This window comes from Panthera uncia (assembly GCF_023721935.1).
Source record: "Panthera uncia isolate 11264 chromosome E2 unlocalized genomic scaffold, Puncia_PCG_1.0 HiC_scaffold_19, whole genome shotgun sequence".
Lineage (NCBI taxonomy): Eukaryota > Metazoa > Chordata > Mammalia > Carnivora > Felidae > Panthera > Panthera uncia.
In genome coordinates this window covers 8,771,242-8,798,844 of record NW_026057588.1, presented here as the reverse complement: position 1 = coordinate 8,798,844, position 27,603 = coordinate 8,771,242, and the positions used below count along the sequence as shown (strand labels likewise).

The following is a 27,603-nucleotide window of genomic DNA, read 5'->3' as shown; positions in this document are numbered from 1 at the left end:
TTCTGCCCACCTGCTGCCCTTCGCCTTGTGGAGAAACCCTTGCTCCTTCCACCCCGCCTCCCGGGCCCTGGGGCCGCTCCCCCGGGGCTCCCCTCCCCCCCACCGGCCCCACAACCGGATGTCCTCTCCAATCTCAGCACAGCCAAAGCAGAACTCGCTGCCCGCGAATGTAGCCAGACAGCCGGCTTCAAACCGCAGGTAGAAAACTTCCCCGCCGGGAGGCCCGTTTGGGGGTCGAGAGCCTGAAACAGCTTCCTACCTGTTGTCCGACAATAGCTGTTTCGGAAAACTGTGCTAGGTGCGTTCACGCAGGGTGGTGGCGGGTTGGGGCCCTGAGATAATCGGCCAACCGTAAAGCCGCTTCGGCCACGGGTCACCCGGGCTGAGCATCGGTTTAGCGGACAGAACAAAGCCGGCCCCACGGTAGCCGGCCGACTACAGGGAGTTTGTTCCGGAAACGGGGGCGCGTGTTGAAAACTCAGCCGCAAGCGTTTGTCAACAGTCACGGGCCATGTCGCTGAAGCAGAGTCAGCGTCTAGGCGAGGGCGCCCCCCCCCCCCCCACTGTCAGTGACAGACCCCCGGGTGTCAGTTACAGGCCCCAACAGAATCCCCCACAGGGAAGAGCCATCAATTACAGGCCCCCGGAGGGAAAGAGGGAGTCTGCATCCTAGAAGACGTGACCGACCGCCCCCAGCAGCTCAGCCAGTGAGAAACTGTCATCCCCCCCAAACGGACGCTTTTTTCCCCAATGGGTTTTTGTTCAGAACAACCCCTTCTTCTCCATAGAATTACATTCCTCTCCTTCGTGGGACCAGCTGTGGTTCTGCCATTCTCTGCGTGTCCCAAGCTGCAACGCTCTGCTGCTTCTGAATAAACGCGTTTTCAAATAACCGTTTTGTTTTTTAGGATTATATTAGCCCATTCAAGTCGTGTTTATAAAAGTCCTGGGGACAAGTGCAAACACCCTAATATTTTTTTATCCCTATGATACTTAAGCGTATCTGATGGTATTTAAAATGGTACTTAGAGGGGCGCCTGGGTGGCTCAGTCCGTTAAGTATCTGACTTCGGCTCCGGTCATGATCTCACCTCGTGAGTTCGAGCCCCGCGTCCGGGCTCTGTGCTGACAGCTCAGAGCCTGAAGCCTGCTTTGGATTCTGTGTCTCCCTCTCTCTCTGCCCCTCCCCCACTCATCCTCTGTCTCAGTCGCTCAGAAATAAATGTTAAAGAAATAATAAAAAAGCAAAAAAAAAAAAAAAAAAAGGTCCTTAGTGGGTAAAAAGTGCAAAAAAAAAAAACCCTCATGTACAGAGATTACAACTTTGAAAAAGTGGAAATGAGACGTTTCCTCAAATATTAGTAATTGTTACCTCGAGGCACTGGAATTATGGGTAAGTCTATTCTGTTTCTGTGGCAAAAGCCTCACATTTGTTGGGTCAACGACGTGTGTGGCTTTAAACAAAAACAGAAGCCGCTGCATTTTCTAAGCTCCCTTGTGGATGGCGTTGGGAGCAAAATTCTGACCAATGCCACTTAAACAGAAGTTGCTTGCTGGCTGAGGCTGACACAGGTGGAACATCCCTTTGCTCAGGGGCCTTTCCCCTTCCTGATGCTTGGAGCGTGGCCGTGATGGCTGGAGCTCCTGCAACCACATTAGGAAGGTGAGATTGGAAGCACACGACAAAGCCACTGTGCGGGGCGAGAGAAGCTGGGTCCCCCAATGACCTCGGAGAGCTGCCTGCCCCCCTCCAGACTTCTCATTCTGTGGGAGAAAAACAAATCTCTCTGAAGCCATCACTATCTGTAGCTGAGCTCAGATATAGCTCATTCCTAACCTAATGTAGCTTCCTTACATCTTTCTATGCTAGTGTATTTTTCTACGCAAAGCAAGAGTTCCTTGTGGGATCAGAAACAGCAAATAAAAACTAGGAAAAAAAATAACGCTTCACAGAGAGGCCACGAGAGCCTCTTGGTTCAGGCCCCCACCACGTTGAGTCGAATCGACTTCCCTCCAGCCTCCCGGCACCTTGCATATGGCCTGGAGCTCCTCACTCTCCTCGTCGTAGGCCGCCAGCAGGAAACCCCCGTAGCGGCCGGCCCGCTTCCCACGGCCCAGGTAGGCGCCGATCACCACGAGGTCCAGGGTGTCGCCCACGCCATCGAGGTAGTCCTTCTTCAGCTGGGGAGGGAAGGCAGGAGGTGAGGGGGCGCGAGGCACGGACCTCGCTGCCGGAGGCTCATGGGTGGGTGGGAGGGGAGAGTCTCAGGAGAGCTCCCGGGAGAAGACCAAGGATGGCCACCAGGCCGGGGCTGGACACAGGCCGAGCTTCTAGACTTCCCGAGTGAATGGGAAAGAGGTGACCGAACTAGGAAGGGCTAGCAGAACTGAGGACAGGTCAGAGACCTCGGGGGTCCCCGTGGGTCCCCCCTTTCCATTGGGACGGAGGCGCATTCCGCTCTTTCACACAGAGAACATTTGCCATTTGTTCCAGAAACATTAACTCAGTGCCAGGCAGGGGCTCAGCCTTGGGCATGTGGCAGCAACAGTAAACGTTCCTCCCCTCCCAGTCTGGGGTGGGGGGTGGCGGGGCAGAGGGACCACAGGCCACTAACAAACCCACAGGGTGATCCAGCCGGCTGCCCTCCAGCTGGCCTCCTGCTGCAGTCCTCCCGGCCCTCTCCAGGCAAGCCTCCTGCCCGCCGGCTCCCGTTCTGCCCAGCACCCCCCACCCACCGTGCCATCCGCCATTCACGGCCAGCCAGATGTCCTGTGCAACATGACAACCAGATCACGGGGCTTCCTGCCTAAAACCACCACCGGCTTCTCAAAACCCTTAGCGGAAAACCCAGCGTATTTTACAGCGACCCCCAACATGCTGTGTGATCGGGGGCCCGCTCTCCACCTCGACCTCACCTCACACCTCGATCGCCATGCTCCCTGCACGCGCCGAGCTTGTTCCTACCTCAGGGCCTTTGCACTGGCTGCCCCTGCCCTTCTGCCCCGCCCACCCTGCTCTGTTCCCAGATCTCCATGTGGCTGACCCTTTCCTGTCGTCCACGTCTCCACACAAGCGTCACCTTGGGAGAGGCCTTTCCCAATCACCCAGAGCACGGCGAGATCCTCGCTGGCCCCAACTCAACTTGCTCTCTTCACAGTGCTCACTGCCCCCAACGTCGGCTCATTTATGTCCTGGCTGACTCCCTTCCCGCTGGCCCCACTCGACCCAGGGGCCAAGCTCTGAGCCCAGAAACTTCATCCAGCTTCCACAGCGCTCAGGCTCGCGGCGCTGGGAGGCAGCGGGGACCGAGGAAAGGCGCCCGCGCTCAAACAGGGTGCGGTGTGGATCGGAAACCTGGAAGGCAAGATTTCCAGACTTGGGAAGGGCAGCCGGGGCGGCTCACCTTGAGCCAGTTGTGTGATCTCTTGGCGATCTCGTAGGTGGCATCGACGTCCAGGGTCTTTACCATCAGCCCCTCGCAGGAGTCTGAAGGAGACAGGGAAGCGTGGCCTTCGTGAAGCCCCGGGCTCAGGACGGCCAGCCGGCTACCACCAGGGCAATCGTCCGGGGTGGGGCAGACACACGGCGGCCGGCCCCAGGCCCCCTCACCTTTCACGGACTGCTCCAAGAACTCGGCGATCTGGTCTGTGTCCTTGGTGTCCAGAGAGGTGGCGAAGACGAACTCGCCCTCCGTCTGCACGAAGTTCTCCCGGAGCAGCTGTCGGCGCCGGGAAAGGGGCTCGCGTACCAGGGACTGAGGGGGCAGGAAGGGAGAGGAAAGGGCGTCACCGTGGGAGTAGAGAGAGGATAAACCCGACTGGGGGGAGACGGGAAGGCTGTGTCACACAAGCCACCACGCAGGGTACGACGATCGCCCTGAGAGGGAGGAGCCACACCAGCCCAAGGACGCGAACCAATTTCAAGTAGAGGTCAAGAACACCAAGGGGGCTGGAGGCCATTAGTCCTGTGCCCTCAGGTGCATAAGACGGGGCCCCGGCCCTGCTGGAGCCAGAACGGACTCTTGTCATTGTGACTACAGTTTGTTGTTGTTGTTGTTTTAATGTTTATTTACTTGAGAGAGAGAGAGAGAGAGAGAGAGCGCACGGGGAAGGACTGAGAGAGACCATCCCAAGCAGGCTCTGCACAGTCAGCACAGAGCCTGATGCAGGGCTCGATCTCGTGAACCGTGAGATCACGACCTGAACCGAAACCAAGAGTCAGACGCTTAACCCACTGAGCCACCCGGGCGCCCCCAAATGCTATCTTTCACATGCATCGTAAAAGTGGGTGGTTCAGGCACCGGCCTGGCGTTCAGCATCAGGACCTCGCCCGGCTTCCTCCGTCGAGGCAAAGGGCGAACCGGCCTCCTGGGGAAGGAACTCTGCAGACCAACAAGAGACTAACAAGAAGCCGCCAGACCGGTAAGTCACAGAAAGGCTGAAAAGATGCTCCGGTTCGTGAGTCGAGTGCAAGTGTTCGCCTTTCGGCTGCCAGATCGCCAAAGGCTAATTGCCCATAGGATAATGGTGGTGATGGCGACGCATTTCATAGAATAAACACTGGTAAGCGGTAAGCGTCAGCCAGCACGCCTGTGTCCCACGGGTCCCTCTGTCCCGGCTCCCTCTGTCCCGAAGCAGGCGGGGCAAGGAGCTACTGTGAGCTCTTTATCATGGATGAGGAAGCTGAGACTCAGAGAGGTTGAATCACTTGTCTGCGGCCCCACAGCCAGGGAGGGAGAGCTGGGCTGCGGGTGACAGCAGGTGGCCCGGCTCCAGATTCTTAACCCGTGCCCTGGAGCAGCGGTGCTCACACGTTCCGGTCTCAGGATCCCCTCATGCTTTTTTTAATATCTTACTTTTAAGCACTCTCTACGCTGGGTGTGGGGCTTGAACCTACAACCCCAGAATCAAGAGTCGCCAGCTCTCCTGACTGGGCCAGCCGGGCGACCCACTGACCTCACACCCTTGGAGTTTACGGAGGACTCACTCCTGAGAGCTTTTGTGTACCAAAAAAAAAGGGTTATTCTCCCTGATATTTACCATAGAAGTGATACAGTATCAGCTACTATGGCCCATGTTCACGCAGTTGCCGTATTAAAAGTGGGAAACCTTAACATTTATTAATTCACTTCCGGGGCACCTGGGTGGCTCAGTCGGTTAAGCGTCCGACTTCAGCTCAGATCGCGATCTCGCCGTTCTGGAGTTCAAGCCCAGCGTCGGGCTCTGCGCTCAGAGCCTGCGGCCTGTTTCAGATTCTGTGTCTCCCTCCCGCTCTCGCTCTGTCTCTCTCAAAAAAATATAACTGCAGGGCGACTGTGTGGTTTAGTCAGTTAAGTGTCTGACTCTTGATTTCAGTTCAGGTCACGACCTGTCTGTGAGTTCGAGCCCCCGCATCGGGCTCTGTGCCGACAGCTCGGAGCCTGGAGTCTGGTTCGCATTCTGTGTCTCCCTCTCTCTCTCCCCCTCCCCCCGCTCCCACTCTGTCTCTGTCTCTCTCAAAAAAAAGTAAAAAAAAAAAAAAAAGTAAAAAAGTAAAAAAAAAAAAAAAAATAGTAACTCCAATATGTTAACCCAACTTGCTTTTATGAAACATGCCTGTATTAGAAAAAAATGAACGAGAAGAGGGGCATTACTTTACATGTTTGCAAATTCTTTAAAGTCAGGCTTTTTTTTTTTAGTGTTTACTTATTTTTGAGACAGAGAGAGACAGACCATGAACGGGGGGAGGGTCAGAGAGAGAGAGGGAGGCACAGAATCCGAAGCAGGCCCCAGGCCCCGAGCGGTCAGCACAGAGCCCAACGCGGGGCTCGAACTCACGGACCGTGAGATCATTAAAGTCGGGCCTTTGACGGAGCCGGACTCCCGTGTGTTCACCTGCTGTGTACAAGGAGGGCATGCGGCCAGAGACGGCTGTGACGTGTCGCTCTGGCCGCAGGGCAGGAAGAGGATCTGCCTCCCCCAGCTATGGAGCCGGAAAGGCAGGCAGGGTCTCACGCTTCCCCAGAGAGGACCTCGGAGACCCTCAGGGGTGCTCGGACCACACCCTGAGAGCCGTGACCTGCGCGTGGCCTCCCAGCTCGGTGACGTGGAGGTCGGGAGGGAAATTCAGACCGCCGGCTCCCGAGCTCCCACGCCGCCGCCCGTCACCCCCCAGGCATGCAGCCGGAACTCACCTCTCCATTGAGGTAGATGAGGTCGAAGGCATACAGACAAACCTGGACCTGGATGTCTGCTGCGTCCACCTCCTGGGTTGGGGTGGGATGGAGAGCAAGGGTGGAGGGGGGCCGGTGAGATGGGGCCCGGTTGGTTTGCCTTCCGTCATGCCTGAGGCCGACACCTGTCACTCTCTCCCCTTCTCTCCAGCCAATGGGCCACCCCCCCCCACCCCACCCAGAGGGTGACCATGCTGCTGGCCCCAGGCTCTGCAGAGTGATGGCTCTCAGCTCATCCCAACAGCCTCATTCCCCTCTGCCAGGTATCTGCCCTCCCAGCCTCCCCTGCAGCTGACGGTGGTGACAGGACACAATTCTGGCCAATGAGAGGAAAGAAGTTTGCTGGGGTACAGGTGGTGGGCGGGCTCCTGGAACAGATCTTCCAGAATGAGACAGAGACATAGGAAAGGGGCTCTTCCCCCTTTGTACTTTAGCATGCTGGGATGAGAACGCAATGGCTGGAGCTGGGGCAGCCACCCTGCCAAAGGCCGCAAGAACCGCATCACGACTGACACCCCGTCCTCCTGGGGATGGGGCGGGGCTGGGAGGAAGAGAAAGCGGGGGACCACGGCAGGCAGCTCAGGGCGACCGGGGCTACCTTGCGTTTGCGGGTGGTGAGCACTTGGAACGGCTGGATCTGCTTCTTTTCCCGGTCCCAAGCCACGGCTTCCGTGTCCAGGATGAAGGATGTGACTGACGGCAGTTTAATCTGAAAGGTGGAGGGGGAGACCCTGAGCTGCTGAGAGGTGGGGGCGAGGCCAAAAGGCAGACGCAGGGACACAAATGGCCTTTCCCTGTTTTAGCTCCCAAGATGTGCCGACATACTGATGCCAACTCACGGACACGCGTACGAGCACAGACCCTCTCTTCTCGAAGAAGGAAAAAGTGAACTTTTCTAAGACTTCCTACTTGGTGCCATAAGCTGGGAACCCAGCGGCCCTTCTCAGGTCCCCGTGAACCTGTCCATTTCCCTTCCGAAATCTCTAAGCCGCCCATGGGCCACCCCCTCACTGAGCCCAGTCCGGCCTAGGCCATGTCATCCTACCGGTCTCCTTGCTCCCGCACGGACCCGCGCCTAACCCACCGTCCTCATGGCACTCAGTGGACTCTTAGCAGATGCCAAAACAGATCACAGTGTATCCCTGCTAAAAACCACAGCTGTCCCCGTCAGTCCCTGGCACCCCCCTCACCTCACCCGGCCCCCCTCAGGCCCTGCACCCCAGCACACTAGCTTCTCTGTTTTGTGGATGGGCTATGTTCCTTTAACCACCAGGCCTTTGCACATGCCGATCACCGTAGCATGCTTGTCCCCGTCCTTCACCTCCACTGGGAGGGCTTCTTTTCTCTCAGAGGAACGCTCCCGTACCACTCCAGGTGGCCCCATTCATCCTGCAGCCTGGGGCCGCGTGCGCGGTGGTGGCCTGCCTCACTGACACCGGGCCTAGGTCAAGTCTGACTCTTACAGAGGCTCCCAGAATGGCGGTCCTTTCCTTCAGAGCCCAGGTCTCCACACAGAACTACGGGGCCAAGAGCAGGACGCTCTGATAAGATCTGCCTGCCTCGTGAGGCCTAAGCTCGGTGGAAGAAGAGACTTAATGGGCCCGTCCGTGCTACTAGGCCCCCAGCTGCCAGCACAGGGCTCAGGACAGAGCAGACGCCTGGTAAACCCTGGCTGAGAGAACAGGGAAAGGAGCCCCAAACTGTAGGGGCTCCATCCAAACACTCCCAGGAAGCTCCGATATAGACACAACCACCTGTGCCGACAAAAAGGCGCATCGGTGGCCCCCACCGCTCCCCGCTGCTCCCCTGCCCCCCGTAACTGCAGCCCCTGCCAGAGGGGAAGCGGGTGGCAGACGCCCACCTTGGGGATGCGGCTGATGATGTCCGGGTACTTTCCGGTATTGTCTTCCTGATTCCTGCTGAAGATCTTTACCTCCCCGCCTTCCAGGACATGGATCTGTGGCAGTAGGGGACGGGAGAGGGAATCAGAGCCCGGCTCCTCCCCGCCTCCCCGTGGCCCCTCTTTTCTCTTCTGACCCCACCTTCACCGGCAGAAGGTTCCAGAAGCTCTGGAGGAGGAACTGGTACAGAGACCGGAGTAAATCATCTCCTCCATCCAAACAGCGACTCCCACCCGTTTGTGGAAGCCCCCCCGCCCCGTGCCCCCTGGACCCCGCCATCACCTTCCTCATCCACCCTATCCAACCCCCACGCCCTGCCCCCACCCAGATGCCAAAGTGTCTTGCTATGTCTAAGAGGATTTGCCTGGTCTCAAGCCGTAAATATCATTCTGATTTTATGGTTAATTCATTTTAAAACAGCCTGGTCACGGTCCATATGTGTCGCCTTAAACGTACGTGATCTCGACAGCCGTGTGGGCGTGGGCTGTAACGTACAGGACTTAAAAATACGCACGTATCTTAAAAATCACGGTCACTACCGTAAAATCCTTTGGTCTCTTATCTTTTCTCAGCAGCCTACAGTAAAACCTTGGATTGCGAGTAACTTGTTCTGCCAATGTTCTGCAAGACGAGCAAACGCTTCTCGTCAGTTTTAACTTGGTAAACGAGCGATGTCTTGCAGCACGAACACTCCGTGACGCCGAACGTCCCATGAGCACAACTGAGCCAATGGTTCTTCTTTGTCTCTCTCTCTTTCTTTTTTTTTTTTTTTTTTTTTTTATTTTTGGGACAGAGAGAGACAGAGCATGAACGGGGGAGGGGCAGAGAGAGAGGGAGACACAGAATCGGAAACAGGCTCCAGGCTCCGAGCCGTCAGCCCAGAGCCTGACGCGGGGCTCGAACTCACGGACCGCGAGATCGTGACCTGGCTGAAGTCGGACTCTTAACCGACTGCGCCACCCAGGCGCCCCTCTCTCTCCCTTTCTCTGTGGGATTGTGATCGTCTCCCATGCTCGGGTGCTTGGTCTCAAGCCACAGTGTTCGGCAGAAATCAGTGGTTTTTCAGAATACTGGAAGGTGCCCACAGCTGGCATTGGTGTATTTTTTGTCATTTCGAAGCACCTACGGACAGTCCTTTGCTTTTCCGTACGAGGGTAAGCTTAGAGGGGCGCCTCGGTGGCTCAGTCCGTGAAGCATCTGACTTTGGCTCAGGTCAGGATCTCACAGATCGTGAATTTAAGCCCCGAGTCGGGTTCTGTGCTGACGGCTCAGAGCCTGGAGCCTGCTTCTGATGCTGTGTCTCCCTCTCTCTCTCTCTCTCTCTGCTCCCTTCCCCACTCATGCTCTCTCTCTCTCCTTCAAAAATAAACATTAAAACAAAACAAAACAAAAGAATAAGCTTAGGAATGCTTTGCTTCATTCTAGGTCGGGCTGCCTGTGGATATAGACCCTTTCCTCTGCTGCCTTATTGCCAGTTACATGAAATACAATATACGACCAGAGTTTATCACTACTGTACCGTAGTGAAGAACCTCCGTGCGGGCGTATACGACGGCCGCCACGCAGAAAAAGGCTGAAAAGAAAGGCAGGAAGAAGAAGGACGTGATTACGCTGGAAGTTAAGAAGGAAATCATGGCGAAGTATGAACGAGGCAGGCGAGTGACTGAAATTGCAAGATTTCATAAGAAGTCTACGTCGGCATCTCACCTCCAGAGGAGGAGGAGAAAAGGGTGGAGGAACCCTTCACTTCAGGTGAGATCCATGGAGCCCACAGACAGCAGTGATTAGTGACAGTGAAAGTGACAGTGACAGTGAAAGGCGTCCTACACAATAACCCTCCCCTCTCTCGTCTCCCTCACACCAGCCACAGAGGTTTTCAAAGGTAAGTGCAGGTTAATTTGTTTTTCTTTATATTCTGTATCTTCCTTGTTATTTTGCGTTACGTTGCAGTATCGTAATCATTTTTTAATTTATTTTTGAAGGAGAGAGAGACAGAGCATGAGCAGGGGAGAGGCAGAGAGAGAGGGAGACACAGAATCGGAAGCAGGCTCCAGGCTCTGAGCTGTCAGCCCAGAGCCCGACGCGGGGCTCGAACCCACAAACTGTGAGATCATGACCTGAGCCGAAGTCGGACGCTCAACCGACGGAGCCACCCAGGCGCCCCCGTAATCATTTTTATATGAATGTTTTTGGGTCACGGAACAAATCACCTGAGTTTCCATTATTTCTTATGGGGAAACTCGCTTTGATATACAAGCGACTAAGCTTACAAGCAAGTTTCCGGAACGAATTATGCTCGAAAACCGAGGTTTTACTGTATTTTGAAGATCGACGATGCTGACTCTCCAAGTTCACTGCTTGTTAAGCACCACACGGTGTCAGCCCGACACCTGCTCATCCATCCAGGCGACAAACGCTGGCTGGCCCCAGCTGGCCCCGCCAGGACAGAAGAGACCCAAGAGGCGACCTTACAGACCCAACCAAGGGCCCACAGGCGTGCCTGGCGCTGGGTCGCACGACACGTGCTTACATCACCGCACCGAAGGGCTGTATAGACGCCTCCCGTAATGGCTGTTACACTGAACCCCCTGCCAGCCGGGTGTGTCTAAAGCTGGCATTTCTCGAACACCCACTGCAGGGGTGTCGGGAATTTTGATGGCTTAATCAAATAAAATTGGCTTTCAGATATTCGGGGGAGGTGGGTGTTAACACACCCTCTACGTGAAGGTGGAAGTCTGCGGCACGAGCCGCTACGAGCTCGGGTCTGACCCCCCACCCCCACCCCAGGCCCCGGCTCTCTGGCACTTTCCCTTCTGCCGAGGGAACGCGTCCACCCCCCTACCTGTGCCCTCTGCCCGTCGTATTTGTACTCGCAGGTGAAAGCCGCCTCCTCAAAGCGTTTAAGGATCTCGCTGACACCGCGGGTGGGGTGTGCCAGCATCGGTTTCAGGGGGACCCCTGGGAGGGGAGGAGTGACAGTTAGGGTGCCCTGGGGGAGGGCCAACCCCGGGTCAGGGAGGGGTGTGTGGCACAGACAGCCCGTTGTGCCCCAGGGCCCATTCTCCTTTCCCACCGCGAAGAGAACACGCCCTCCCGGGGCAGGAGGGGGGGGTGGCCTCCCAGCTTTGGGACATTCCCAGACTCCCTTGCAGCTAGGTAAGGCCACGTGATTAGGATGTGTGTGGTAACGATATGCGCGCCGTTGGGGTCACATCCTCACCCCTCTTCTCTCTCTCCCTCCCTCTTCTCGTTATCTAGAAATCCGAGCCATCCCTGGTCATGCACATTAGGGTGAAAACCTCTGGGAAACGAAGTGACAAGACAGAAACCTAGGTCCCCGGGGGCCCCTGGGGGTTCGTGGAGCCCAGCCACGCATCCTCCCTGATCCCTGCCTTCCTCTGGACTCTGACGGGGTGGGAAGAAGAGGCTGTGTGGCCAGACCCGCCGACTTCTGGGGGATCTCTTGTTACGGCAGATTCCCCCACGCTCCTCCTGATACAGACGGGGCCTCCAAACAAACAGATGCGCTTCAGCATGGGGAATGGGATTCGATTTTGGTGGTGAGAGGAACCTATAGGTTCTCAGGGGGACGAAGAAAGCTAAGCTGGGAGGAGGGAGTGGGGCCCGCAGGAGGGCCGGCCCCGAGCTCCGTGGCCCCACGGCCGGCTCTGCCCAGGGAGGGGCTGTGGTCTCTCCTGAGGGCCCTGTACCTGGGCTCAGCCTGCAGTGCTCCGGGAGGTGCTCCAGGCCGTGCTCCAGCAGCACAGGGATGATCCGGTCCAGGTCGGGCACCTCGCTGGGGCGGGGGCAAGAATGAGCAGGTGTCCTTCCAGAACTCCAGCAGCCTGGAAACCCTGTTCTCTGGCTCTGAGATGCGCCTCTGTGAGTCTGTCACCCTGTTTGTTCCCTCCCATCCCCGACTCCCCTGGTCCCAACTCTCACGACCCTCCCTCAGTGTCACTACACATCCCTCTGTTCCCCTCGGCTTGGGCCTGCCGTCAGCCCTGTCGTCCTGAGACCAGCGGCTCTCCACCTGAGCCACACATAAAAGGCACTCGGGGATGGAGTAAAAAGTTCAAGGCCAGGCACCGCCTCCGGAGATTCTGATGTGGGAGTGGGGGGCAGGGTAGAGACGGCTGTCCTGGCCCGTGGTTCTGCAGGGTTCATGGTCGTGTGCCCGAGCGGGTGCCCCCAGGGTTTCCGTGCAGACGCTCGCGGGCCCTCCTGCCACTGTCACCGGGCAGTCACGGTCCTGCTGTGGCCAGGCGGCCCTCCCCGGAGCCCTTGCTGTCACTGCATGCACGTGCTAACGCCCCGCCGCGCGTCAGTCACAGGATCCCTCACCGTTTGCCACCTTCCTAATCTCTGTCCCCAGCCTTGTGTCCGGCCCCAGTCCCGTCCGGACCACCCACCCCGCGACGGTCACTAGCGCTCACTAGCCACCGGCCCCTCCCACGTCCCCAGCAGCCCTCGGTGCCGAGCCTCCCGCCCCTCCAGCTTCCCCCCCACCCCCCCTCGGCCCTTGGCCCCAGATCTCACCAGAACGTCTGCTTCAGGATCATGCCCTGTTCCTCCAGCCACGTCTTCCGGGCCTCCACTGTCCGGCCCTTCCCAGCGTCCACAACAGCCGGGGGGAAATCTAAGACCAGAGCCACCGGCGGAGGCTTTGGGATGGGCCCGACCCCTCGGCTCCCCCAGGGCGGGCGGTGCTGGAGACAAGGCTGCTAGGGAAGGAAGGGGCCTGGAAAGGAGCTGGGGCGTGGACTTCGGGAAGGGAGGGCAGCCCGGGCAACCCGAGCACCAGGCGGAGACAGCCGCGGGGCCTCACCTTGGCCGGGGGGGCGTGAGGCTCACGGCCTGGGCGAGGGCGGCCAGCACCGACTGCTCTGCCAGCCCGAGGCGTAGCCGTCCGCTCAGGGCTCTGGGGAGAGAGCAGGCGAGGGCGAGCGGGCTGGTCAGCACCGCCTTGCCCTCTACCCCTTGCGCCTGCCTCCTCTGGTCTCCCAGAACCCCCTGGAACCCTCTGGAACCCTCTTGGGACCCTCTGGAACCCTCTCCTCAAAGCCAGAACAATCTTCAGGGCTGGAAGGGACCTGAGGGGTCACACAGCCCCAGTGAACAGACAAGGAAACTGAGGCCAGCCCGTAGCAGCATGGCCGCTGGTGTTCTCCGGGGCAGAACAAAGTGCCTCCCGGGGGCCTTTGCAGCTCACCTCAGATGCCCTCTGGGGAAGCAGTGAAGCTCGGGGAGGGCGAGCCGGGGCAGAGCGGGACACAGACTGTGATGGGCAAGGTGTCCCCCACACAGGCCTCTCTCTGAGCCGGGGGTCTTGGGCGTGAGGCTTATCCTCCTTGGGCCTCCCCTCCCGCAGACCAGGCTGAGGGCAACAAGGCCTGCCTGGCAGGGCCGCCGGGAGGAAGTGATGCACTGACACATGCCACACCGGGGACCCGAGAAACACCGCACGATGGGGGCCGACTGAGATTTTGTTTTCACTGTCATGGCTACCGCTTGGCTCCCGGCCCGTCCTGCACCCGCCGAGGCCCCGGCAGACACGGCTAATCAATCACCGCACCTTTTACCCACGAGCCCCGGGACGACACGAGGAGAAGAGCCTAGTGGGGACGCCCGTGGCCAGTCCCCCGCTCCTGCCACCTCCCCCAGCCTCCCGGGCCCATGCCCACCTGGCGATGAATCGGGCTTCTGAGTGACGGCAGGCGACAAAGAGGCCTTTGATGACGTCGATCTTCTTGGCTGTGGACTGAGGCCGGGCAGGCCAGTGGGTGTCTGGGGCGCGGGGTGAGGACCCCGCCTCCTCCTGGCCAGCGAGCAGCCCCCACCTCTCCCCACTCCCAGCGCCCGGTCGCGCTCTGACACAGCGAGGAAGGCCGCGTCCGGCTCCCCTCCGTCCCCACCTTGATTCGGCCAGTGTCTACTGTCCCGTCACATGGTAGGAACAGAGCAGGTGTCGAAGGGCAAGGGGAGACCCCCCTGCCCGTCCCGAGAGTCCCCACAAGCAGGACTGAAGCGACCCGGCCGCCAGAAGCCCCCCTGTCGCCACGTGCCCGCCGTGTCTCCGGGTCCCCAGGGGAAGGGCCCAGGGTCTCGGCCCGGGGTGGCCGCCTTGCCCACTCACAGCGCTGCCGGCGAGCCCGGCGATGTCTCGGAACTTGGCGAAGACGCCGGCGGCCGTGAGAGCGGGTGGGGGCAGCATGAGTCTCTGGGTGCTGCGGCTGTTCTCGGCCACCAGCCCCACGTCGCCCTTCTCGGCCGCCTCGGCCTTGACGGACTCCAGCTGCCGCCCTTGGGGTGCAGGGAGCCGGGGCTGAGGGGGCCGCACCGGGCCGCGGGTCCCCACAGGACCCACCCTGCCCCTCGCCGGCTCCCCCACATGCACTCCGAGCCCCGGGGGGCCCCGCCCACGTGGTTCTCCCCACATCTGCCGCTTCCCTGGGCACCTGCTCCCTCCACACCGTCTTCCCAGCCCCTCCTCCCAACCCTGCGGCCCCGCCTCCAGCCCCGCCTCCAGCTGCGGGGCCTCCCTCACCGGAACCAGCGCCCCACCAGTCTGTCCCATCCATCCGGCTGTCTTCCCCACCTCCAGTCCCCTCTCCCATCCCTCACGCGCTCCCCACCTCTCCCCCTTCTCCCCCTGAGCCCCCTACGCTCCAACGGCCACCACACGCCCTGCTTACCCGTGGCCTGGGCCACCGCCTTGAGGAGGACACCGTCCCCGACGCCAAGCTCCAGGCCCTGCTGGGGCGGCCCGAGGCGGTTGAGGCTGAGGTAGAGGATGGGGAGCAGGTCTGGGGGGGACAGGGCCACCACGGAGCGCAGCAAGTTGCTCAGTGTCTCCACCATCCGGAGCCTGGGGGCAAGGGGGGGGGGGACGGGGTGTGAGCCGCTGGCAGGTTAGGGTCAAAGCTGGGGGTGGGGGGGAAGGGACCCGGGAGAGGAGAAGACAAAGGGCTTGAGCCCAGGCCCGGGCACAGCCACAGGCTGCTGGTAGGAGGGTGAGCCCGGTCCCTGCTTACAACGGAGACGGGGAGGACCATCCACAGAGGATGATGGGAGCACGGAGTGCCGTCTAGGTGCCGGGGGCCTCTTCCAAGCATCTGTGTGTTTCCGCTCACTGAAATCTCACGGCTCCCCCATCACACAGACGCTCCTATCACCCCCACTGCACAGATGAGGAAACTGAGGCGTACAGCCATCATGGAACTCGCCCGAGGTCACAGAGCCCGTGCAACTCAAGCTGAGAGGTGACCCGAGGCCGTCCGCTCCAGGACCCGCGCTCCCAGCCACTGAGCTGCGCTGGCTCTAGAAGCACGACCACGTTAGGGACGCCCGGGCGGCTCAGTCGGTTCAGCGTCCCATTCCTCACTTGGGCTCAGGCCATGATCTCCCGGGTTTGCGAGTTCGGTCCCCGCATCAGGCTCTGTGCGGACAGCGTGGAGCCTGCTTGGGATTCTCTCTCTCCCTCTCTCTCTCTCTCTCTCTCTCTGCACCTCCCCTGCTTGTGCTCTCTCTCTCTCTCTCTCTCTCTCTCCGCCTCTCAAAATAAGCTTTAAAAAAAAAAAAAACACAAGTAAACGTACAATGCCTCTGTCCATGTCACGAAGTCTGTACGAACGTGTTCACGTTCGTTAAGCGCACATCCAGGCAGCCTAACTGGACAGAGGAGCTCAGTCTATTCCCATGGAGGAGACACGGGAGGACCACGAAGCCTGCCGAGCAGACCCCCCAGACGTGGGACCCACCACTGGCTCCGAAGCTGGCGGAACGGCTTGCCCCCCAAACTGAGGTCTACCCAGAGCCTCACGATGGGACTTTACTTGCCAGTTAGAAAATAGTGCAGTAACGATTTCAGGAGTAGAAACCTCAACTTCCTTTTTTTTTTTTTTTAAAAAGTTGATTTATCTTGAGAGAAAGAGAGAGTGAGAGTGGGGGACGGAGAGAGGGAGGGAGAGAGAGAGTCCTAAGCAGGCGCCACACTGTCAGCAAGGAGCCCAACACGGGGCTCAAAGCCAACAAACCGTGAGATCACGACCTGAGCCGGAAGCGAGAGTCGTACGTTCAGTTGACTGAGCCCCCCAGGCGCCCCGCCTGAATCAGCTCTCGAGGAAACGTCACACAGACCCAAAGTGAGACTTGTGCAAAGTCCCCGGACTCGTCGAAAGCGCCACAGCGGGGAGGCTGGACCAAGAAAGAGCGAGGAGCCGTCGAGGATGGAGACAAGGAGACAGGGTGACCACGCACCACAGGCAGGGGTCAGGGTCAGGGCGAGGGTCCAGGGTGGGTCCCGGCCTAGCAAAGCCAACGCAAAGGGGGAAACCAGCCAGACACAAATGACGTCTGCGCGTCACATAACAGCCCACGCTAACGCTGACATTGCGGTCTCGGTAACCATCCCCCTGCCGGCGTAAACACGTCAACGTTAGAGAAAGCTGATCACGGGTACGTAGGGGCTCGCTGTGCCATTTCTACGATTTTTCTCGAAGTTTACAGTTATTTCTAAAGAGCCTAAAAAAAAGTTGTAAAACCCTCCAACTGGGGATCATGGGGACTGGACAGTCACCCACAGTCCTCCTGAACTCAGTGACTGCCAACAGCACCTCCTAAAAGTACTTACTAGGCACCTCGCTGTGCCACCCTGGCACCCCCTCCGAGCAAACCGGAGACGGATGATCTTCACTTTCCTTACGCAGAGGCCGAAGCTCAGAGAGGTCAGGCCACCCGCCCACGGTCACACAGCCAGGAAGCAGCCGGGACGGGGCCCACTCCCAGACCTGTCTGCGCCCGGGGCTGGGCACTGTCTCCACTGCCCACAGGTCTGGCCTTCCCGGCCCTTCCCGCACCCTCTGGGCCCCAGAGGAGGCGCCTCCCGTGTTCACAAAGACACACGCTGAAGCACTGGGAACAGCCTAAACACTCCGCGATGTACGAAAATGAAAGAATCCCACAGCGCGGTTAAAAGGGGTGAGACCTACTTAAAGCAACATGGAAAGATCCGGAAACAATGCTGATGGAGCATCAGGGACCAGAATGAGGTGGGCCCCCTGACAACACCGATTGAATACACAGGGATGGGGGCGGGGCGCAGGATGGGGTGGAACGGGGACCAGGTCCAGGCAGCCCAGGGCCCCAGGGGCCCTTGCAGCGCTCACTGGGAGTGGGGTTCTCGCTGTACCCAACACCCGGACCTCCTCACGGTAAGGGCGAGGAAATCAGCCGGGCTGCGGCGACTTCTCACCAAATGCGGGTAGACGGAGCTCACGTCATAGGGAGGAGGCGGTGTCCCCACCCCAGGGATCGGGGTTCTCTCCCCTAGCACGTCTCGTTCTGATCAACAGAAACAGACAGAAGCACGGGGCAGGGGCCTTCCGAGCCTGGGGCCCAAGAGGCCTCGCAGCTGCTCCCAGGGCCATGGCCACGAGAGGGAGGGAGGGTGAAGGGACCAGGCAGCAGGAGGCGTCCCTCCCCCTCCCCCCCCCACAGGGGGGTCCGACAGATTACCGAGCAGAAACCTCCTCAATCTTCTCAAATGTCCGGGCCACAGCCAGGTAAGGGACCCTGGGGGAGGAAGGGAGACACGGGGCAGTGCATACAACCCACGCCGTCCATCGTCTGTCCACCTGCCTCCCCACGCTTTCTACGCTGCTGCCTGTGTCCCCTGAACGTGGACACGAGGGACGTGGCAGTTCCCTCCAACGGAGGCCGCCAGGGAGAGGCACCCGGCGACAGGGGCGCGAGGAAGGCAGTCGGGGGCGGGAGAAGCCTCACTTCTGGCCCGGCTTCCAGCAGGCGTCGTCAACGGGATGGTAGTTGTTCTTGGCCGGATTGTAGCCGGGGGGGTCCAGGGGTCTGTGGAGGCAAAGGGGAGATCAGACACCTGGGGCAAAGCAGAGCCGCCCCTTCGACTGACACTTTCTGGAGCACCTGCTGTGCACCCGACACCGTCCGAGGCACGAGGGCACACAAAGGAACGAAAACGAAGTTGGTGAGCCTGGAGCTTCCACTCTAGTGGGAGAGTCAGGGGCAACGAGACGAGACAAAACACAGAAGCAAACAATTTCGATATTAAGAAACATTTAAAACCAAGTGGTGGGGGGGGGCACAGTGGGATAGAAGGTGCTAGATCTGAGGAAGAGGTGGGGAAGATGTTTGGGCAGAATAACCTGAGGCGTGAGCAGACTGGGTATCGGGGAGAAGAGCACTCCAGGCACGGCAACAGCCAGTGCAAAGGCCCTGAGGTAGACACGCACGTGACACGTTTAAGGAATGGAAAAGGGGTCAGCGTGGCTGGGGGGGGGGGTGGCCAGCATGATCTGGCTGCTTTTTACAGTCCATTCTAAGAGGCTAGGGACCCCTCGGGTTTCCCAACCAACGTCTCCCTTACTTTCTCTGGATGGAACAGCAGGAAAAGGGTGCCGTCTCTGGGTGCCGCAAAGGGCCAGGCACTGTGCTCAGAGCACTGCCTCTGTTCGCAATGAGCCCCACCGGGGACTCTTGTAACCCTGTTTCCCAGATACTTGTAGGTGGGAGTAGCTCCAGCCGACGCAGGGTCATATGACAAGCAGCGCAGCCCCAGAGATGGCGTTCCAAACCTCCCCGTTCTAAATGCCTCCGGAAATGCCTCACACTGACTCTGCCGGAGCCGCTCACGGCCAGACTGTGCAGTCAGACCCATCTGGGTTCCCGTCCCCGTTCCCTCCCCGAGCAGCCGCGTCACCCTGAGAGCGCAGTTTCCTCTCTCTGAACCATGGTGCCCTCGTCTGTACCACGGAGCTCCCAAGAGTCCCCCCCATCACACGTTGTCGTGAGGGTTAAGAAATTACGGTGAAGGGGGGCTGAGCGTCCGACTTCGGCTCAGGTCATGATCTCACGGTTTGTGAGTTCGAACCCCGTCCGTCTGTGCTGACCGCTCGGAGCCTGGAGCCTGCTTCGGATTCTGTGTCTCCCTCGCTCTCTGCCCCTCCCCCGCTCATGCCCTGTCGCTCTCTGTCTCTCAAAAGTAAATAAATAAATGTAAAAAAAAATTAAAAAAAAAAAAAAAGGAATTATGGTGAGGGGCGCCCCCTCCTTGGTGCACTCTATGGGGAGCTTTTTAAAAAAGTTTTAGTTAATTAATTAATTTATTTTGAGAGAGAGAGAGAGTGTGTGTGTGTGTGTGTGTGCGTGTGGGAGGGGCAGAGAGAGGGAGAGAACCCAAAGCGCAGAGCCCGATGCGGGGCTCGAACCCATGAAACACGAGATCACGACCTGAGCCGAAATCAAGAGTCACATACCTAACTGACGGACCCACCCAGGCGCCCCTGTGGGGAGCGTTTTTAAAATGACCCGGACTCCCCAGCCTCAGGCCCGTATCTACCTCAAAACTGGGGAGGCACAAGAGGGTGGGAGAGAAGACTCGGGGAATTTTTCCAGCTCTTGCGCGGACTCTGATGCACAGACGGGGCTGTGCGGCTGAGCCGGACGGGGCGTGCGTGGGGCTCCGCAGGGGAAGCATTTCCTAGGTGGTGGTCGTCCCGGTCGACCGTACTGTTCTTATGAGAGACAGCACAGCAGTTAAGAAATTCTACAGCCAGGCCGTCTGGTTCAAATCTCAGCGCGCGGGCCTCCCTCCCACCCGTGACCTACGCGAGGCACCGACGATAAATGAATACTAACGGGAACAATAGTAGCAGCTACAGCCTGCCGAGCTTGGCAGTGGCCAGGCCCTAGCCAAACGTTTCCAACCCTCGGGAGGAAACTGGCACAGAAAGGCTAAGGCACTTCCCCAAGGTCACACAGCTGGCCAAGGAGGAGCTGGGACTTCTCACCCCTCCACGATACCGTCCTGCCTTCAGGCCTCACCTTCCCTGTCTGTGAAATGGGGATACCGACAGAGCCTATGCACAGTGACTGCTGGATGAAAGCGAGTGCGGTCACCGGTATCTCCCCATTTCCGAGGTGAGAAAAACTGGACGTCCCGAACGTTTGTCTGTCTCCTGGAGGCAGCCATCGGAGACGGACGAGTAATCAGGCTTGGAATGGAGTCGGAAGAATGATCTCGGTATCACGTGAAATTGGTAACAGGACGGGGGCGCCAGGGTGGCTCAGTCGGTTAAGAGTCCGACTCTTGGTTTCGGCTCAGGTCAGGAGCTCACGGTTCGTGGGCTCGAGCCCCTGCATCTGGCACCACGCAGAGCCTGCTTGGGATTCTCTCTTTCCCTCTCTCGATGCCCCTCCCCACCCCCCACCCCCACACACACATGCTTTCTCTCTCTCAAAATAAACTTTAGGAAAGACAAAACCAACCAGGATACAAAGCCTTGTAGGCAGTAGGCCACCGATTTCGTCAGAGAAACTTTTTTCTGGACGCATAAGCACACGCACGTACCCAGAAGGCCAGACGGGCCAGAACTGAGGAGGAGCACGCCCAGGATTCAGGGGGGACCCAAGTCCTAGGCCCGGCCCTACCCCTGTCTTCCTGTGTGACCCAGGGAAGCTAACGCAGCCTCTCTGGGCTAATGGTTCCAATGCCTGTAACATGGCTAAAATGCCCTTTTTTGCCACAAGAGTGCTGCAAGATGAAATGCAACAGCGTAAAAGAAACCTTTAGCGCTCTACCCGACGCACAGTAGGTGTTCAAGAGGAGCCAGCGGTTCCCATAACGATGTCGCGTGCTGAAACGGTGCCCTTTACTCCCGCCAACAACGTCTCAACTGGGGCACAAAACTGACGGTAAGACTCCCCAAAACATTTTTAGCGGAATAGTTCACCGGACGGAGGCTGCGTGGCTCCGTCGGTTGAACGCCCGACTCCTGACTTCCGCCCGGGTCGTGATTTCACAGTTTGGGAGATCGAGCCCCCATCCGGCTCTGCGTTGGCAAGCACGGAGCCTGCCTGGGATTCTCTCTCTCCCTCTGTCTCTGCCCCTCCCTTGGTCGTGCACGCCTGTGCGAGCACTCTCTCAAATCGACAAATAAACTTTAAAAAAAAAAAAAAAGAAGAAGAATTAACTGTAATCACAGCTTTTCAAAAAAGTCTTTGCGTGTTTTTTTTTTATTTTATTTTTGAGAGAGAGAGAGAGAGAGACAGGGTGCGAGCGGGGAGGGGCAGAGAGAGAGAGGGAGACACAGAATCCGAAGCGGGCTCCAGGCTCCGAGCTGTCAGCGCAGAGCCCGACGCGGGGCTCGAACCCACGCACTGCGACATCGTGACCGGAGCCAAAGTCGGACGCCCAAACCGGCGGAGTCCTCCAGGCCCTACCGTAATCACAGATTTTTAAAGCTAAAAGGATTTTTGGTGATTATAGGTCTCGTCTTTACAGGGATAAAATCAAGAGAATTCGAACCCACTGCGCTACTCCCTTTAATGCCCTGTCCTCGCTACTCGACAGTCGATATCAACTCACCCTTTGGCCTCCTCCTTTCTAGGGGCGCCAGGTCCCTCTTCTTTCCCTTCTTTCTTGGTCGCCGGCTTCCGGGGGGCTGGGAATGAAGTCAGGAAACTGTGGGCCCTTCCTCCTGAGAGCCCCCACTGCCCAACTCCTCTCGCCCCATCAGGCCAGGAGAGAGGGGTCAGGCCTTCTGTAGGGCAGGGGTAGGGCAGGGCGTGCTCCTGAGAAAGGCCCACCGGCCTCCTCCCCGCGCGGCTGGGAGCTGATGGGCGGGAGACACTCACCGAAGAAACTGCTGACCGTCTTGGGAGCTCTGGGGGGAGGCTTAGCCTGGTCCCCCTCCCGTGCTTCCTGCTTTCCGGCCACCTCAGGCTCTGAGGTGCTGTCTGTCGGGGGCTCGGCTGCTAAAGCGAGACACAGGGTCAGCTGGAGACGCCAACATCCAACCCGAAACTTCATTTGTAACCCCAGGTCATTCTGACGCCCCAGGTGGAAAACGGCCCCCGTTCTGCCCCTTTTCTCTCCGCGCGTAAGTTTTGAGCCTCTTGGGCCTGCAGCTTTTGCGTCAAGTACTAAGGGTTCTGCTCGGCATCTGGCCTGAAACTGGAGACGTTACACGAACGGCGGTAAAAAGAAATCTCAGCACGATTAGAAGAAAACACTCCCGCTTCTCCTGCCGTTGCAGCAAATCGGATGCGATTTGTATCCTCAAAATGCGCCCATGGTGTCCTTTCTCACACAGGAGTCTCACGGACGCCCAGCTGTGGGCTTGTGCTCTGGCCTGTGAGGCTAATATACTGTCTAACTTCATAAATTCCCGCTCAGTTAGCAGCACTTAGTACCTGTGATTTCGCAGAGATACAAATATCTTATTGGAGGACGCCCAGCTCTTTTTTCTTTACCCACACACACAGGGGGGAAATTATAACCGTAAGAACGGTAATAAAACCTACGGCTCCCCTAGAATTTGTATCTTTTTTAATGTTTATTCATACTTGAAAGACAGAGCACGAGCAGGGGTGGGGCGGAGAGAGAGGGGGACACAGAATCCAAAGCAGGCTCCAGGCTCTGAGCCGTCAACACAGAGCCCGACACGGGGCTCGAACTCACGAACCGCGAGATCGTGACCTGAGCCGAAGTCAGACGCTCAACCGACCGAGCCACCCAGGCGCCCCTCCTAGAATTTGCATTTAAACAACACATTTGAGGAGCTATGTCGAGTTGAAAATTAACTGGCCTCCGAAGACATCCGACCCAAAGCCAGAGAGCCGGGGTGGGCTGGAGGCAGAGGACTGGAAACTCACGGGAGGTCTCTAAGTGCTCAGCGGGCGTCGTGGGCCGGTCCCCTTCTGCTTCCTCCTTTTGGGCCAATTCAGGCTCTGTGAGGCTTTCTGTTGGGGTCTCTGCTTTGGATAACAGACAGAAAAGTCAGATGGCAAAAAAGAATCACTCTGACTCCCCCAAGGACATTTCAAGTCCGGAGACGGTCAGCCCCCGGCTATTCCTGTGTGCCAGTCAAGCATATCTGTAAAGTGATAGGAGGTGTGACAGTCCGTTCTTGGTCAGCCCCAAGCACAGCGGGACCCCCAACACAATCCAAACCCTGTGTTCCTTTGCCTGGGCAACCAGACCTGGACACAAACAGTCAGTGCTGTCTTAGCAACTTTTAGAATTATTCACCGCAAAATACAACCAGAAAGAGTCCCAAACGCATGTGATAACCTGATATAGGTAAAAAGTAAAAATTTTTTAAACTGATGGGGCGCCTGGGTGGCTCAGTCGGTTGAGCGACCGACTTCGGCTCAGGTCACGATCTCAGGGTTTGCGAGTTTGAGCCCCGTGTCGGGCTCTGCGCGGACAGCTCAGAGCCTGGAGCCTGCTTCAGATTCTGGGTCTCCCTCTCTCTCTCTCTGCCCCTCCCCCTCTCATGCTCTGTGTCTGTCACAAAAAAAAAATATTAACAAAAAAAAAAAAAAAAAAAGCATGTGAACTTGAGAAAAACGTGCCTTAGTATCAAGAAGCTACCCGCCCTCCCGTGACCCCACGCACTAATGCTGGCTAAAAACGCACAATTCACAGTACGAATGGATACCGACTAAAAATGGCCAACAGGAAGTCACGTGTGCCCCGGGGAAGTTGAGCCTAACAAACACTGGCAGTGGCAAAGGCTATAACTGGTAGAATCTCACACGGGCCCCCAAATGACCAATGGATCAGATCTTTACGGTGGCATTTCCCCCCCCCCCTTTTAAATGCCCAGAGCTGCAAATCCCCCCCCCCCCCCACAAGGTAGGATCGGTTAAGGTTCCAAGGGGAAATGGCGACATCTGGTGGACACTACAGGAACTACTAGCTCGAGGTATCAGATTCCAGTATCCTTTGACCTCTATCCTTGGAGTTCCTGCATTACCTTTCTGCAAAGCTGGGCTTTCATTGGTGGCCGTGGTAAAAAACAACAACAACAACAACAACAACAAAACCAAAAAACTTTGCACAAAAATCAATGTGGAACAGGAAACCAGGGGGGCAGTCTTCAATCGGATTCCACAGTTTGAGAGATTGTGCGGAGGCCAGGAGACATCCTATTTAGTCACTGATGGTGACTAAGGACGGACCAAAAAAATAACTGCTTTCCCTTTCGATGTGCGCGCACCATTTTCTCCAATGCCCAGGTTTCTAAAACATAAACAGTCGTCTGGAAGTAACTACTTAACGGACGGAGCCACTGAGGTCGTGGCCTGGTTGGGGGCGGGGGGCGGGTGGGGCCAGAAAAAAAAATCACTGAGACACTAAGGGCGCTGTGAGAGGCTGGGGATCTCTGCTTCCTGATAAAAATCTCTCAGGCAAAAGACGTGATAGAGAGGAAACGATTTTCCATCAAAACAAACAGAAGATAAAAATGGGTCAAACTGTGTACGAATTAACACTAAATTGCAGCGGCCCAAGGAACGGATTTCAAAACGCTTTCACAACAGCCACGCCTAGGCTGGGGCGGGGGTGGGGTGGGATGGGTGGGTTCTGACGGCCACATCTGGATCCAGGGACACAGGCATCAAATCGGGGATCCTAACACCCTGTCCCATCGGAGAGGCCCCCACCCTTCCAGATTCCCGCCATATACACACTCTCTCCCTCTCTCTCCCTCCTCCTGGTGACTCACCTTCTTCCTTCTTCCTCTTTGCCTCTCTGTCCTCATCCTCGTTCTGTTCTTCCAGGATATCCTGAATCGGCCGTTTAGGAAGCTGCTTCCGAGCTGGAAGGCAAAGGGCACGGTAGGGCTGACCTCGCTGGCCTGTCTGCCCCCCTCCCCAGTGAGCTCAGGCCCATCAGTGATGGGGGCCCCTGGAGAAGTCTCTGGGACCCCCCCCTTCTGCCCCGAGGCCGGCCTCATCCTTCAAGCTGTGCTGCCTCCTGGCTGTGTGACCCGGAGCAAGTTACTTAATTTCTCTGTGCCTCGCTCGTCCGCCTGTGCAGAGTGAAAACAACCCCCAAAAGTTAGTGACGCGGTGATGCGCTCGGCTCAGGACCCAGGGAGGACTCTAGCAGACCCCCTCAGTGCCCTGCCTGCACCCCTAAGACCTGACCATCAGTGCGTGTCCCGGATGGCTCTTCCGGGGCCTCAGACGTCTGCGAGAGGCCAGGAAGCAACGGGTCCCGCGACGGGCCCTCGCTAGTGACTCATGTAAACCAAAGGAGCCACCATGAACGCCCATCTTCTCCTGGCTGGGCCACCTTCCCTGAATCCCTCACGGTCTGCGTTCTCTGTGCTTCCCAAAACAAACGACTCGCATTTGCACTCTTGTTCTGGAACTTCTGAGGCCGCTTCTGGAAGACCCCAAGCGGATGCTCAAGCACGGTGAGGAATTCACCGAAAAGGCAACTGCAGTCTTTTTTATCGCCATCTGTCACCTTCTCCCCGGCCTCCTGGACCCGGTGGCTCCTGCGCATGGCCGCAGAGGGACCTGCTCTCAGCCGCGGCCGGCACGGTCCTCCTCCTCGCTCAGAAAGCCGCCCGTGTCTCCCCACCAGCCATTGCAGGATAGAGTCTTTGGATGTGGGCCCCTGTCCTACCTCAGCTCTCTTCAGCTGACCTTCTAACTCCTCCCACGCCACATAACCCTTTCTCCCCACCCCCCCGCCCCCGAACTGCTGCTGTTCCCAGACACACCACGCTGTGTCACAACTCCGGGCCCTGGCACGTGCTGCTGCTCGGTGGCCCTCTGGGGCAAAGTTCAGAGGTCATTACCTCTAAAAAGAATTCTCCAACCCCCCTCCCCCCAACCCAGGGCCAATCTCAGAGTCAGCCCTGAGCCACTCAGCTGTGTCGTCATGACCTCCCCCTCCCGCAGCCCTCCCGTGGCGCCCCAGCACCCCCAGGACGGCCCCGGGCCCTTGGCCCAGCACGTGCGGGCCTCCGCGAGCCAGCCCCGCTCTCCTGTCTCCCCGCGCACTGCCTTCAAGGTCTCCCTGCTCCCCGAAGTGCGTTTAATTCTCCAGAAACATTCCAGGGTATGCGATTCCCCGAGCACCCTCCCGAGGCCTCCGTACAGGCTGCTCTTGGCCATATCGCGCAGTCAGCACCAATCCCTTTCCAAGGCTCAGCTCAAGGGGTCACAACCCCTGCGCTGGCTCAGTTCTGAGCTCCCACGTACGTACAGTGCCCTATTCCCACCGCTATTGTTTTTCTTTTTTTTTTTTTTTTTTCCTTTAAAAAAAAATTGGGAGGGAGCCTGGGTGGCTCAGTCGGTTGGGCAACCGACTTCGGCTCAGGTCACGATCTCGCGGTTCATGAGTTCGAGCCCCGCGTGGGGCTCACTGCTATCAGCACACAGCCTGCTTCAGATCCTCTGTCCCCCTGCCCCCAACCTGCCCCTCCCCCGCTCGTGCTCACTCTCTCTCTCTCTCAAAAATAAAAACAAACATAAAATTGTTTACAGCTTTTGTACGCGAGTGTAATTAACATACGGTCTGTTAGTTTCATGTGTCACACCTGCGACACCCGTCGCCTGCCATCACACGAGGGTCTCTCACCTGTGCTCCCCCTGTACGAGACCTTCCTGATCCTTCAGGGGACACAGCTGCCCCTCCACAAGCCGGCTTCCCATGGACCTTCTCCAGTGTCCCTGCTCGGCGTCCCCAACCCTGTGCGCTGAGCTCCAGCACGCCAGGGCATCGGCGCCCTGAAGGGCCTTCCCGCTGCCTCCTTCCGTTAAGTCTCTTCCCTCCCCGTTCCCTGCTTGTTTTTCCTTGTCCTTCAGGGCTTGGCTTGGGGAATCTCCCTTCCACAAGCCTCCCTTGCGTCGTGGCCCCGGCCCCGTGCCCCCGCCGTGAGCTGCGCTGCCTCCACGATGGCACGTAACCACGGTTAGAATAACCAACACTTCCTGAGCCCTCACTACGGGCCAGGCCCAATTCCAAGCACTTTACGCCTATTTCCTCTTAATCTCTGGTCATCTCTGTCCTACAGATAAAGCAATTGACGCTCAGAGAAGGTAAGTCATTTACCCGAGGTCACACAGCCAGCGGATGGTGAAGCCATGCTCTCAACCACAACATTAAGATCAGAGCTGGGATGAGGGTGGCCGCCTGGTGCAGAAACCCTCGCGTGCACAAAGAGGAGCCACGGAAGGGGCATCCTTCCTGTGTGTCCTTACCTGTGCGCCGCTTCGGGATCCCCGTTGGGGAGAGGCCCGCAGGAGAGGTGTTGGAGAGGGGAGGGCTGCCCTCGGGAAATGTGACAGGGCTGGGAGGGGAGACCTGTGGAGAGCCTGGGGCCGGCTTCTGGAAGGCAAAAGAAAGAGCAATTCTACAGTGAGGGGAGGAATAGGGGCCACCTCCTCGTCGAGGGTTCAGTCCCAGTTCAGGCCTCCTCGTCTCTTACCTGGGCCTCACTCCACCCTCCTGTGAAATTTCATGGTACCAGACTCTCCCCATCACGGACACTAATTTTTCTAAATGGACTCTTTCTTTCTCAAGTAGCAGAACTTTTGACTTTTAGCTAGGCATATGATGGCCCAACTAAAAACCCCATTTCCCAGCCTTCCTTGCAGCTAGTGTGGTCAGGAGTGTGAGAACCTCACTTCCCAGCCTCCCTTGCGGCTAGGTCT

The 27,603-nt window shown here is 58.0% G+C and overlaps 1 protein-coding gene across 1 annotated transcript in view; it reads right to left on the bottom strand.

Annotated features, from left to right (window-relative positions):
* LIG1 (DNA ligase 1) overlaps nt 1-27,603 on the bottom strand; it is a 43,204-nt gene that overhangs the window by 5,827 nt on the left and 9,774 nt on the right. The window contains 21 exon segments of the mRNA XM_049621552.1: nt 2,028-2,180; nt 3,404-3,486; nt 3,610-3,754; nt 6,173-6,244; nt 6,810-6,920; nt 8,073-8,168; nt 10,955-11,070; nt 11,823-11,908; nt 12,652-12,751; nt 12,941-12,953; nt 12,955-13,033; nt 13,797-13,873; nt 14,249-14,415; nt 14,808-14,980; nt 17,629-17,685; nt 17,896-17,976; nt 21,512-21,587; nt 21,781-21,900; nt 22,801-22,902; nt 24,657-24,749; nt 27,151-27,277. Of these exon segments, the coding sequence (XP_049477509.1) occupies nt 2,028-2,180; nt 3,404-3,486; nt 3,610-3,754; nt 6,173-6,244; nt 6,810-6,920; nt 8,073-8,168; nt 10,955-11,070; nt 11,823-11,908; nt 12,652-12,751; nt 12,941-12,953; nt 12,955-13,033; nt 13,797-13,873; nt 14,249-14,415; nt 14,808-14,980; nt 17,629-17,685; nt 17,896-17,976; nt 21,512-21,587; nt 21,781-21,900; nt 22,801-22,902; nt 24,657-24,749; nt 27,151-27,277 (2,127 nt within the window).